The sequence below is a fragment of the Chlorocebus sabaeus genome, chromosome 22, assembly GCF_047675955.1.
Source record: "Chlorocebus sabaeus isolate Y175 chromosome 22, mChlSab1.0.hap1, whole genome shotgun sequence".
Taxonomy (NCBI): Eukaryota; Metazoa; Chordata; class Mammalia; order Primates; family Cercopithecidae; genus Chlorocebus; species Chlorocebus sabaeus.
The window spans coordinates 94,143,482-94,158,008 of NC_132925.1; the positions used below are offsets into that span (position 1 = coordinate 94,143,482).

At 44.7% G+C, this 14,527-nt stretch overlaps 1 protein-coding gene across 1 annotated transcript in view; it reads right to left on the minus strand.

Moving 5' to 3' along the window:
• Positions 1-14,527, minus strand: part of LIMD1 (LIM domain containing 1) — an 85,419-nt gene that overhangs the window by 10,968 nt on the left and 59,924 nt on the right. The window contains exons 3-4 of the mRNA XM_007983926.3: positions 5,399-5,466; positions 2,753-2,815 (exon numbers count right to left, since the gene is read on the minus strand). Of these exons, the coding sequence (XP_007982117.2) occupies positions 2,753-2,815; positions 5,399-5,466 (131 nt within the window). The remainder of the gene's footprint in view (positions 1-2,752; positions 2,816-5,398; positions 5,467-14,527) is intronic.

Sequence of the window (14,527 nt, forward strand, 5' to 3'; positions counted from 1 at the left end):
CAACTGTGCTACCAGCTGAACAAAGTTAAGTAAGAGACCCCAGTCAATGCCACATAGAGCAGAAGAATTGGCCTGCTGAACCCTGACCTAAATCCTGACCCACAGCATGAAGTTTGATGATAAATAAGAAATCACTGTTGTTTTAAACTACAAAGTTTGAGGGTGGTTTGTCATGCAGCAATAGATAAATGACATACCCTGAGGTTATCCAAAGAAGTCTTAGGATTACTAGAACTAAGAACAGGGTATAATCATACTCATAAATTCAGACCATGTTGACTTCATATGCACTAGGTTTGTCAGGACACTAAAAACAAAGTCAGGCCGGGCGCGGTGGCTCAAGCCTGTAATCCCAGCACTTTGGGAGGCCAAGACGGGCGGATCACAAGGTCAGGAGATCGAGACCATTCTGGCTAACATGGTGAAACCCCATCTCTACTAAAAAATACAAAAAACTAGCCGGGCGAGGTGGCGGGCGCCTGTAGTCCCAGCTACTCGGGAGGCTGAGGCAGGAGAATGGCGTGAACCTGGGAGGCGGAGCTTGCAGTGAGCCAAGATCCGGCCACTGCACTCCAGTCTGGGCGACAGAGCGAGACTCCGTCTCAAAAAAAAAAAAAAAAACCAAAAAAAACAAAGTCAAATTCTGCTAAAGAAATAGAACCCTACAGAGTCTAGAAGATACTTGAGAAGGAGAGGTAAGCATATGTAGCTTCTGCCTACCTTCGACTGTGAGCATGGCGGAAGGGCCACGTTTCCCAGGGAAGTCTTGGCTACTAATGAGGACACGGCTCTAACAGGACTAAGACCTCTGCTGAGGTCTGTCCAAGCCTGGGTGATAGCAGATATTCACCATGAATAGGGAGGGCTCTGGGTCACTGATGTTTTATAAATGTTAGCATATAACCAGCAGAAATGAATGTTTATGTCCATCAAAGACATGCACAAGAGTGTTCACAGAAGCTTCATGCATAAATAGCAAAAAACTAGAAACCACCAAATCCCCATCAACATGAGATGGAGAAATAAATTGTGCTATATCCATACAACGAAATTTCACTTAGCAATACAAATCAATGAACTACCGATACAGATAACAGTATGGATGAAGCTCAAAAACATATGTAATAAGACCTGAAAGCATCTATAAGTTTCTATTTATATGAAGTTCCAAAACCAGCAAAATGAATTTCTGGCAGTAGAAGTTGGAATAGTGGTTGCCTTTGTGGGAGTGGGGTCTTGAGTGGGAAGAGACAAGAAGGAACTTTCTGGAGTTTGGGAAGTGTTCTACACCTTGATCTGGGTGGTGGTTACAGGGGTATATGCACATGTGAAAAGATTTGTATCTTTTACTCTCAGTTACTTCTCAATAAAAAGGTAAAATTAAAAATACTAATGATTAGAAATTATCTTCTTTAGAATGAAATTAATGAGTCAGCTTAGAGAGGGATTTAACTCTTTCCAACTAAAAGTATGTTATATAATCATTTCCTCTAATCAGTATATTAAAGAACTTCTTCTTCTTTTTTTTTTTTTTTTTGAGGTGGAGTTTCACTCTTGTTGCCCAGGCTGGGGTGCAATGGCATGATCTTGGCTCACCGCAACCTCTGCCTCCCAGGTTCAAGCAATTCTCCTGCCTCAGCCTCCCTAGTAGCTGGGATTATAGGCATGTGCCACCAGGCCCAGCTAATTTTGTATTTTTTTTAGTAGAGACGGGGCTTCTCCATGTTGGTCAGGCTGGTCTCGAACTCCCGACCTCAGGTGATCCACCTGCCTCAGCCTCCCAAAGTGCTGGGATTACAGGCGTGAGCCACTGCGCCCGGCCTTAAAGAACTTCTTAAAGGCTGATTTACAATGGTGAACAATTTGACCTTGTATTCATTAACCTCATAACCTAACCCTCCAGGGAAAAACTGTCTCCACTGAAGACCTGAAACCCAAGATAACCTCAGAGAGCCAGTGACTGAGCAAGGAATGGAATGTATAAAACCTGGTCCTTGCTCTGCTATCTCAGAACTAAATGACAGGCCCAAAAAACTCATCTTAGTAATGGTGTGAGCTGGGCACAACACAGGGAGAAAAACTTTGCTCCTCTGGCTTTCTCCATTTGACTCCAAGGTAGCTGAGATTTCTGCAGTAAAAACCGACCGTATTTAGCATCTCACCTGGGATGCCGCAAGGATCACAGAGAAGCCAGAGGGAGGCCAGTGTGATTCAAACAGCCCAGAGGAGGAGAAAGCATTACTGGAAACATGACATCATGTGCTCTACATGGTTGAAGATGTTAATTCCAATAAAAGCCAGCAATGTAGGTTCTATTAGATCAAGCAAGCTGCACTTTATAGGGATGTCTTTTTTTTTTTTTTTGAGATGGATTCTCACTCTGTTGTCCAGGCTGGAGTGCAGTGGTGTGATCTCGGCTCACTGCAACCTCCGCCTCCCGGGTTCAAGCAATTCTCCTGCCTCGGCCTCTCAAGTAGCTGGGACTACAGGCACACACCACCACTCCCGAATAATTTTTGTATTTTTAGTAGAGACGAGGTTTCACCATATTGGCCAGGCTGGTCTCAAACTCCTGACCTCGTGATCCACCCGCCTCAGTCTCCCAAAGTGCTGAGATTAAGGCGTGAGCCACTGCGTCCAGCTGTAACCACAAATCAAGATAAGAAACACTGTCCTCAATTATTAATATCTTTTTTCTCTAAACGCCTCCTCCTCCACCTGAGATGCTGTTCTCTTTGGCTGACCTACTCACCATGTCCATGATCAGATGTCCACAAAGAAAACACCTGTCAGCCGACTGCTGGAAACCAGAGTACTGCAGAAGAAAAAGAAAAGAAAGTTAAACTCAGACTCGGAAGACGAATCAGCCACCTCCCCACCAGCCAAGAGGATTATAAGGAATTTCTCAGAAAGATGTGTCACTCTGTGCAGAATTCTGTCATTCCCCAAGTACAACACAGCTGTGGGCTGAGTCACAGAATATTCTCTGCCATAAAAGCCATCACAAATACTAGTACCACTCACTCTATCAATGACTGTGTCTGGGCACCCACAGCATGCCAGGCTCTATGTAAGGGACTGTATATAGAGATGCTTTAATCCCATCTCAGTAGTTCTCAAAGAACAGTTCCCTGGCATCACTTGAAAGCTTGTAAAAAATGCAAATCCTTGGGCTCCACTCCAGACCTACTGATTTGGAAACTCGGGGGGTGGGTTCTGGCAATCTGTGTTTTCACAAGACTTTCAGGGGATTCTGATGCATTCTTAAACCACCATTCTAATGCTTATGACAATTCTGCAAGGTCTACGTTATTACCCAGAGTCCTCAAATAGAAGCAGAGGGCAGCTCAGAGAGGTTAAGTGACCTTTTCAAGGTCACACAGCCAACGAAGGGTAAGGACAGGAATCAAATTCAACTCTGGTTCTGGTTAATACCTTTTATAGTTAGCTTCAAAGAAACTTGATAATTACCTACTTTACCTTACCTTATCTTACCTAAACACATACACACACAGAGTCTTGAAAGACATGAGGTACTCTCTTCAAAAAACATACTAGATGCTACACACTAGACTAGAAGTTTGGGTATAACAAACACAACTTAACTGAGGGAAACCTAATGAAAGGAAGGTGGGAAAAATGAAAAAGGGAAACTTTCTGCAACTCTACACCATGTGGTGGAGGTTTCTGTCAGCTGGCACCTATGCCCCATTCTGGGGGTAATAGTTCTTTATTTTCATTTGGGATCCAGCCCCCAGCCCCACACCACGTGGCTCCCATCATCATGTGGGCTGGCTCCACGCCAGGGCCTAGGCAGGGCATTGACAGACCTGGTCTATCAGAGCCTTGCATTCCTCCAGCACTGATAGTTTTTCCAAGGGTGGGCATGTGGCCCAGTAAGAGCCAATGAGACTCCAGGAGATGTCTGTTGAGGATTCCGAAGGAGGGACTGGCACTTTTGCCCATCGGATGTGAAAATGAGAGAATGTAAACTCTGGGGTCCTGCCAACATCTGGCCATCACACAGGACCTGAGACTGAAGCTACCACTGAGATACAGGGCCAAAAACTGTGGAGAAAATGACTCCTGAGGCACTGCTGGAATAATTTCCTTTTGACGTAAGCCCGTTTGGGTTTGCTTGTCTGTTTCTGGCCAACAGGAGTCATAATGAATCAACTTTTCAGTGAAAACCAAATAGAGCTTTTCTCCAAGGGAAGGCAGGGAGAAGCTGGCCCTGAGCCCATCTCTGCATCTCACATTCCTCATCCCTGAGATGACAGGGTCATTTCAACCACTATCTATCAAGCACCCACTCTGCATGGCATCGTGTTAGAATCTGCAGGTGTGAAGGTGAAGACACATGTTCTTTTCGCCCTGGGAGCTTTCAGTCAATGGAGGAGAGACTTGTAAACAGACATAATGCTCAGGGCTAACAGCCCACAGCTCTGCCAGGGCAGGTCCCGGGCGTGGTGGCAGCACAGAGGAGCTTCTCCATTGTGGGAGCAGGAGGGACAGGAAGGCTGTTGGGGGACTCTGGGAAAATAAAGGGGCAAGACATTGCAAGCAGGGGAAATGGCCCAAGCAAAGGCATGAAGGCATGAGGTTGCACAGGTGTGGGAAGCTGGGGAGTCCAGACCTCGGAGAACTTCTGAGCGTGCTTTGTACCCTACACATGCTGGGACCAAGCAGGCCAGGTTTATGCCCTATAAGGCCTCTTGATGCGGGGGTGTGGAGGCCGTTAAGCTAGTCTGGCTGAGCCATGCCGGAGGTGTGAACGGAGGCAGAACTGTGGAAGACATGGCAGCAGAGAGTTCAACGCCTGGCTGCATTCAAGGAGGTGGGGTTGAGGACAAACCTAGGAGGCAATTCTCACAGATCAGGACCCAAGGCAAGGGTCTTGGTTCACACAAATATGGTGAGCGGCTGGTATGTGAGAGGCTGGGACACAGCCCAGGGGACATGTCCAGGGGCCAGTGGGATGCCAGCCGCTGGCCCCAGAGGTGCGGCAGGGCTAGAGCTCAGGTCTGGGAGTCCCTGGCACATGGATGAACTTTCAGTCCATGGGAGAAGCTAGATTCCCAGAGAGAGTGGGATGAGAAGAAGAGAGCCCAGGTCCCAGTCCAGAGGTCTAAGAGGAGGAGTCCAGGATGGTAGAAGAGGCAGAACTGCAGAAAGCAGCAACAGGGTCAAGTGACCCCACAGTTTCTTCAAAGTACAAGGCTATGTGGTTTGCCATTGGCCTCGGGAACACGGCCACCCCCACGCATCTACAGAACGAAAGGCAGGGCCCCTCTCTCCAGCAGTGCAGCTTCCCTGTGCGCTGGCCCAGGTCCCACCACGCCCCTGCCCTCTGCCTCTGGCCAGGACATGCGAGGAGAGGCTGCGGTGACACACTCACCAGGAAGTCTTCTTCACAAAACACTTTGCCGTTGACAAAATAAAAGGCTTTTCCTCTCAGCTTCCGGCCTAAGGAAAAACACACAAAGACAGGGCAAAAAAGAAAAATTTTAATATGCAGTGGAAAAAGCGAAAAGTGAAAAGCAAAATCTTTAGGCAGAAATGCACACATAAAAGCCGCCAACTGTCAATGACACTTTCCAGTTCCTAAAAGATGCCGTGGCCCTTGGCGAGAGGCAGGCAGGCTGAGGCCGGGAGGAAGGGTGCCCTGGCAGGTGCTATTTGGCAAAAAGACTCAAGGGCTGACTTGGAAGTCATCCTACGCTCACCTTCCAGCACCTCCTCTCTGCTTGGAAAGACACCAGCAAAGCATTTGGTGGCGGGACAGCAGAGGCAACACAAGAGGGCGTCTGGACAAGTCTCTCATGAAGATGCAGTTTCCCACAGGCATTTAGGATAGTCACCTTGGACGTATGCTCCAGGACCACTGTGACCGCCTATCAGGAGAGTCCTATACATTGGTGAACTATTATTTTCCTACCTTTTTCTCGCCTAAACTGCAGAAAACACACATTGTTGGAAGGATATTTTTGTTTTCTCTTGACCTAAAAGGAGTAAGCAGGAGTGGGAGAAGTTCAAAGCACCCTGATTCCCTGCAGGGAACTCTTGCTTCCATAAGGCTAACACAGGTAAACACCCTTTATCAGTCCCTCTCATCTCTTATGGAAAACACAATGGGGCTGTGAGCTCAAGGTCAGCAGAGGCATCATTAGGGTGTCCTGGGATCCCCTACTTGGCAGTATTCACAGATTTGAGGGCATTTCCAGTGCCAGGCTCAACACATACTCAACAGGCAATGTGGGGGCTTCAGAAACTGAACGAACTCTCCGCAAAAAGTTAAACAAGCCCTTTGGGGCCAGGGTTCACAACATGAAAGTAAAATCACCAATGTCACAAACAGTGCCTGAGATACAGAGAAACCCACCAGACAAACGCTGGCTGCCCTCGCCTGGTGGTGCCCACAAGAGGCAAAGCAGTGCAGAGCAGATAGCGACAAGACTGTCAAAGAACACTCCTCAGACCTCAGAGAGGACCCTGAAAACATCAACGCAGCGGAAAAGGCATAAAAAAGGAAGTAACTTTAACTACAAATACAAAAACCTCCAGATGGATGAAAGCCCTAAGTATAAAAAACAGAAACTAGTATAAGAAACTACAGGCTGGAATCCCAGCACTTTGGGAGGCCGAGGTGGGTAGATCACAAGGTCAGGAGACCATCCTGACCAACATGATGAAACTCCAATTCTACTAAAAATACAAAAATTAGCTGGGTGTGGTGGTGCATCCCTATAATCCCAGCTACTTGGGAGGCTGAGGCAGGAGAATCGCTTGAAGCCGGGAGATGGAGTTTGCAGTGAGCCGAGATCGCGCCACTGCACTACAGCCTGGTAACAAAGCAAGACTCCGTCTCAAAAAATAAATAAATAAATAAATAAATAAATAAATGAAAAGAAAAAGAAAAAAGAAACTGCAAGCTTTTTAATTTTCTATTTTGTGATATTTTATTTATTTTTATTATAAGAAAAGAAAGTCTGACTTTGGCATGGAGAAGGATTTTGTAGATAAGACATAAAAAGCACATTGCATGAAGGTTGACTGAACAATAGACATCAAAAATGTAAACTTCTATACAAGGAAAAAAGAGCATAAGCAAGGTTTAGAAGATGAAAATGCTGAAAATCTAGCCTGCTCCCCAGCAGGGAGGCAGAGGCAAGGGTCCCAGGACAGGGCTTGAGGCCACATGGAGAGCAGTGGAGACGGAGGAGGCAGAAGTGCTCAGCTGTCCTGGCTGCAGGTGAGACATGGAGGTGGGAACGGAGGTGCTGAAGAGCCAAGAGACTAAGGCTAGGAAAGAAATGAGGACTCTCGGCTGACCACCCACTTTCATGCCTCTGTGCTTTGCTTAACTGGATGGCCCTTTCCTTCAGACCTGGCCAGACCCTTCTGATATAGTTTAGATATTTGTCCCCACCCAAATCTCATGTTGAAATGTAATCTCCAATGCTGGAGGTAGGGCCTGGTGGGAGGTGATTGGATCATGGAGTGGTTTCTCATGGTTTAGCACCATCTCCCTTGGTGCTGTTGTGGTGATAGGGAGTTCTCGTGAAATCTGGTCGTTTAAAAGTGTACAGCACCTCCCACTCTCCCTCTCTTCCTCCTGTTCCAGCTACATGAGGTGCTTGCTCCCCCTTTGCCTTCTGCTGCGACTGTAAGTTTCCTGAGGCCTCCCCAGAAGCCAAGCAGATGCCAGCATATGCTTCCTATACAGCCTGCAGAACCACGAGCCTCTTTTCTTTATAAATTACCCAGTCTCAGGCATTTATTTGTAGCAATGCAAGAATGGACTAATACATCTTCTTTGCTGTGGTGGTCATTGCTACCAGATCTAGTGTTGTCTGAATGTTTCCCCAGCCCTCCTGTTGGTTCCTGTAGGACTTTTTAATACTTTGAGTATATGCTACATTCCTTGAGGATATAGCTAAGTCAGCGTCATACTTGGAGGGGAGGGCTTGGCAATACTCTAACAGAGTGCAGTACATGTTGAGTTAAAGAAAAAAGGAAGAGTAAGCCATGGATCAGAAGATGGCCAAAGCACATATAAAATGGTATTAGTACCTGGCCAGGCACAGTGGTTCATGCCTATAATCCCAGCATTTTGGGAGGCTGACACGGGAGGATCACTTGAGATCAGGAGTTTGGGATGAGCCTGGCCAACATGGTGAAACCTCGTCTCTACAAAAAATACAAAAATTGGCCGGGCACAGTGGCTCAAGCCTGTAATCCCATCACTTTGGGAGGCTGAGGCGGGTGGATCACCTGAGGTCAGGAGTTCAAGATCAGCCTGGCCAATATGGTGAAACCCCACCTCTACTAAAAATACAAAAAAGTTAGCTGGGCATGGTGGCATGCACCTGTAACCCCAGCTACTCGGGAGGCTGAGGCAGGAGAATTGCTTGCACCTAGGAGGTGGAGGTTGTAGTGAGCCGAGATCGTGCCATTGCACTCCAGCCTGGGTGACAGAGGGAGACTCTGTCTCAAAAAAAAAAAAAAAAAAAAATTAGCCGGGCATGGTGCCAAGCACCTGTAGTCCTAGCTACTTGGGAGTCTGAGGCAGGAGAATCATTTGAACCCAGGAGGTGGAGATTGCAGTGAGTCAAGACTGGGCAACAGGGCAAGACTCTGTCTCAAAAATAAATAAATAAAATAAATTAAAATGGTATTAGTACCTAAGACACAAAGAACACCAATGAATCAATAAGAAAAAGATAAATAACCCAATGGGGGAAATGAGCAAAGGGCAGGAAGAGAAAGTGCATAGAATAGAAAACCTGTTATACCTTAGGCAACAACCAGGATTATTAATCATAACCCCAATATCTATAATAAAAAGATGCTCTACCCTATCAACAATCAGGATAATGCAAACTAAAACCACAATGAGATTCTATCTCACTTTCACAGACTGGCAAAAATTACTAAATCTAACAGCATGTCTTGGAAGGTGTGGGACAAAAGGAGCCCTTTCACACTGGTGGGAGTGTCATCCACTGGGATGACTACTTGGGAACAATTTGTCAAGGGCCAATAGATCTGAAAACCCACATAATCCACGACACACTTCTAAGGTTGCTCCTTGAGAAGATTAACCAAATATGCATGAGGACAGACATGTATGGATGTTCACGGCAATGTTGTTATGGAAAAACAAGCATCTTCAGTGTTCACTAGATATGAGAATTGATAAATAGACAAAGAAACTGGAGCTATATTTACTGGATGTGATACCAGACAGCAGTCAAAATGAAAGGACTAGATCTATGCATATCATTATTAATCGAACTGAACACCAGTACAAATAAGGCAAAATGCCTGAACATACACCAGTGATCGTATATGTGTAAGTTTGAGTGTGCACACACATACACAAACTAGTACCGTTTTTTTGTTTTGTTTTGCTTTGTTTTGTTTTGAGATGGAGTGTCGTTCTGTCGCCCAGGCTGGAGTGCAGTGGCACAATCTCAGTTCACTGCAACCTCTGCCTCCCAGGATCAAGTGATTCTCCTGCCTCAGCCTCCTGAGCAACTGGGATTATAGGCACTCACCACCACACCCGGCTAATTTTTGTATTTGTAGTAGAGACGGGGTTTTGCCACCTCTAAAGAAATGGTGGCCAGGCTGGTCTCAAACTCCTGACCTCAAGTGATCCACCCACCTCAGCCTCCCAAAGTGCTGGGATTACAGGTGTGAGCCACCATGCCCGGCCACAAACTAGTACTATACGTTTTTTATTGATAGTAGCATATATGGTAACAGTAGGAAAATTTCAATTCATAATAGCGGCTGCCCTAGGGAAGGAAGGGAGAGGATGGGAAAAGGAATCAAGATGATTCCAATTTTTATATAACATTTTATTTCCTTTATAAAAATACAGAACCAAAGCTACAATGTAAAAATGTCTGTGCGTTCTGGGTGATAGGTAAATAAGGATTATTTCCTATAGTACTTTCCAGTAGGTTTTAAAATACACACACAATTTTTATATAATATTTAATTTCCTTTATAAAAAATACCAAACCAAAACTACAATGTAAAAATGTCTGTGCATTCTGGGTGATAGGTAAATAAGGATTATTTCCTACAGTTCCTTCCAGTAGGTTTTACACACACACACACACACACACACACTTTCGTGAAACACCATAAACCAAAAGGCAATAACAAACTAGAGCAAACATCTATACTGTATGACAGAAAAGGATTTAACTCTAACATGACAATAACTCAGGTAACATTCCCATATAAAAAATGGGTAAAGAATAGGCAGACAAACCACAAAAGAAGTATAAATGATCAATAACTATAAAATAAAATCTTTAGCTTTCCTCATGATTTAAAAAATATTGCTGCCGGTCACAGTGGCTCACATCTGTAATTCCAACACTTTGAGAGGCCAAGGTGGGAGGATCATTTGAACCCAGGACCTCAAGACCAGCCTAGGCAACACAGCAAGATCCCACCTCTATGAATAATAATAATACAAAAAAATTAGCTAGGTGTAGTGGGGCATGCCTGTAGTCCTAGCTACTTAGGGGGCTGAGCTAGGAGGATCACTTGTGCCTAGAGATTGAGGCTGCAGTGAGCTGAGATCATACCTGTGTACTACAGCCTGGGTGAAAGAGTGAGACTCTGTCCCTCCAAAAACAAACAAACAAAAACAAAAAACCCTATGCTTTACCTATGGGACTAGCAAAGCTTAGAAAGAATGATAACCCCAGTGTTAGTAACGACACAGACAAACAGATACTTGTTCACACTCTGCAAGGGATAGCAGAAGCTGAAACAAGCTCTTAGGAGAGAAATTTGGTATTAAAAGTCAGTGGAATTTAGAAAGTTCAGATATTTTCTCCCCAAAAATTCTATTTCAGGAATTTATCCTAGGGAAATCATCATCTCAGCTTTATTTATAATAGGTTGCTAAAAATGAGCATCAAATGTCCAACTCCTATTAAATGATGACCCATCCACATGTTGGAATATTATGCAGCCATAAAAAGATTGTTTTCCAAAAAAGATTTATTGACAGGGAAAAATACTTAAAATATTTTAAAGGAAGTGTACAAGTGTGTGAGTTACAGTTATGAACACATTTACACATATGATGGCAGAATTATGTGTACACTCATACACATAAGATGTACACCAAATTTTAAGTCATTATCTTTGAGTGTAAGAAATAGGTGATTTTCAATTACTGTTTTTTCCTGCAATAATTATGCATTATTTTTATAACCTGAAACGCAGTTTAATGGAGTAGGGGAATGTGGGTGGGGCTGCGTGGAAGGGGCAATAGGACTTACACAGAAGGCCGCAACTCTTTAGGTCTCCAAAGCTGCTCGCCTGTCCTCCCCTCAAAGTTATTGTTGCCCTCTCTTCTAGAAGGTCCCCACCCTTGAACATTCACAGTATTTTCTGACTCTCTAAACTGGGGTACTGAGAATGTCTACCTACAGCTGGATGATCTCAGGGTTCATCAGCAGAGCCCCCTTGACAGCCATGGACATTAATTTGTTATTTTACTTAAACTTTCTTCTCTATAAAGGGACTCCAGAGAACTCGAAGTTTTAGAAAAGAAAATGAGAACTAACTAGAGTATCTTTCCCATGTTTTTCCCACATCGGACACCTACCCAGGTGACAGCTGATCTGCTGCCCTCCGTCCCTCCCCAGGAACAAGGTGACGAGGACACAAACAGCCCACCTGGATGGGCACAGTGGCTCACGCCTGTGATCCCAGCACTCCGGGAGGCTGAGGCAGGTGGACCCCTTGAGGTCATGAGTTCGAGACCAGCCTGGCCAACATGGCAAAACCCCATCTCCACTAAGAATACAAAAATTAGCTTGGTATGGTGGCGTGCGCCTATAATCCTAGCTACTTGGGAGGCCGAGGTAGGAGAATCGCTTCAACCTGGGAGGCAGAGGCTGCAGTGAGCTAAGATGGTGCCATTGCACTCCAGCCTATATGACAGAATGAGACTTCGTCGGTGGGGGGACGGGGGGGGGGGGCAGGGAAAGACAGCCCACCTAAGAGGAGCTGCTCAACCAGAAAGCAAAACTATTCACACACTGTCTGATCACAAACAAAGTCCAAATCTTTATTTGTGGAGCTCCCCAGTTTCACCGCTTCCTTCTCGGAACTCCGGCAAGGTAAACTCATTTCTGATGAGAGGAAAGGAGGTGGGGCTGCAGTTGCAGACGGGGTCCCTAGAGGGAGCGAGGAGGCCACCAGGAAAACAGCGCAGGACTTCAGAGCTTGGGCTTCTGATCCAGTGTATGGAGAACACAGCAAACAGCACTCTGGTTCCAGGAATAGGGTTAGCAAGTTCTAAGGAATCTGAGCTGGAAATCAATGTTTTATATAATAGGGCGAAGATCACCTCTATTCCAAAAATCACAGAGGAAGATCACTGAACATGCAGAAGTACTGAACCTTCTAGTGTTAAGAAACAAATTAAACAGGAGCTTTTTCACCCATGAGATCAACAAAGATTTTTTAAGAGTTTGTGATTGTTGTCACTGCATATTTTCATAAGCTACTGCTGAGAGTGTAAGATGATAAACTCTCCCTGGAAGGGAAACTTTACAATGTTTATCTCTGACTCAGTGAGGTTATCTGAGACAGTTTTGGGAAAGAATTTTTAAAAGTGAATAAATATTTACTTAGATCCAAATTGGCAGCCCTAGAGGAACGGTTACATAAACCAGAGTACATATACATGATGAAATGTTACATAGCTATTTAAAATGTCATTTAAATCGTGTTGTAGTGATGTTGGAAAATGCTTATACTACAGAAGGATAGCATATATATGTTTGGGGTTTTTTTGAGATGCAGCCTGACTCTGTCACCCAGGCTGGAGTGCAGGGGCGCAATCTGCAGCCTCAGCCTCCCAGGCTCAAGGAATCCTCCCACCTCAGCCTCCTGAGTAGATAGGACTACAGGTGTGCACCACCACAACTGCCTAATTTTTGCATTTTTTGTAGAGACAGGGTTTCTCCATGTTGTCTAAGGCTGGTCAACAACTCCTGGGCTCAAGTGATCAGTCCATCTCGGCCCTCCAAAGTTCTGGAATTACAGGTGTGAACTACTGCACCCATACTGAAAATATATTAATAAGTGAAAAAAGCAAACTTGACAAGTGTATTTATAGTACAATTCCATTTCAGTAATTTGCAGATACCATTGATATGCAAAAGGGAAAAAAACCAAACAGTGGTTAACACTGGTAGAAGTATAACAGTGGAACATCACTTTCTACTCCATATACTTTAATATTTTAAATTTTCTTTCTACTATTAGGTACAGTGACAGATGGTATTAGAGAGAAACTTCACTTTACTTCATACATTTCTAGATTAAATTTTTCTAGAAATATGTATAATATGAAAAACAATACTTTTAATTGTAAAAGAAAACCCTTACGTTATAATGTGAAAAGTAAAAAAGCAAGATTTAAAAATTGTGTATCTCAACTATATAAAGCAGAAATTCAAAGAAAAAAGACTGGAAAGGAAATCTGCCCATGAGTGGCAGCGCCTCTGAGTGGACATATTTAGAATCTGCACGGTGAGGCTGGGCACGGTGGCTCACGCCTGTAATCCCAGCACTTTGGGAGGCCAAGGCGGGCCGATCACCTGAGATCGGGAGTTCAAGACCAGCCTGACCAACGTGGTGAAACCCCGTCTCTACTAAAAATACAAAATCAGCCAGGCATGGTGGGGCATGCCTGTAGTCCCAGCTACTCAGGAGGCTGAGGCAGGAGAATCACTTGAACCCAAGAGGTGAAGGCTGCGGTGAGCTGAGATCAAGCCATTGCACCCCAGCCTGGGCAACATGAGCAAAACTCAGTCTCCCCCCACCAAAAAAAAAAGAATCTGCATGGTGGAGGGGATGGTTTATTTCCTAGTTGTTTGCTTCTATATACTTCACTACACTTTCCCAAACATTTACCAATGACCAGGTGTTGCTCTGATTGTCGTTTAAAAAACTGCCTAGCTGGCTAGCTAAGTCTTCTTGCTGCCAGCTCCCACAGCTGCAAATTCCCATGTCCAGACATAGGAGGCCAGTACAGGTGCCTGGGGGACTACGTCGGATTTTCCTTTATTCTAAATTTTTAAAAACTGAGACTCCCCCACTGACCTAAGAGGGTGGGGCTTAGTTTGCTCTGAAGAAGTCACACTTCATTTTTCACTTCAGTTTTGAAAGACCAACTGAATTTAGAAACTGGACAGTGCATCAAAATATATTTGTTTGTATTCTGAGTGGGAGAAAAACCTAACATCTACTGAATGTCTTCTGTGGTCTAAGCACTATGTTTAGGGCTTACACATATATTTTTAAATGCTTGAAAACTTTGACGCATAGGTTATTGCATCACCGCACCTTCTGGCCCTGTACTGCCATATGCCTTTTACGGAAGAAACTCACGAAGTCATTTCCTACTCAAAGCCATCACCTACTCCAGCGAGCATGGGAAGGGTTCAGTAAAGAGTGAGGCAGAAATCAAACACAT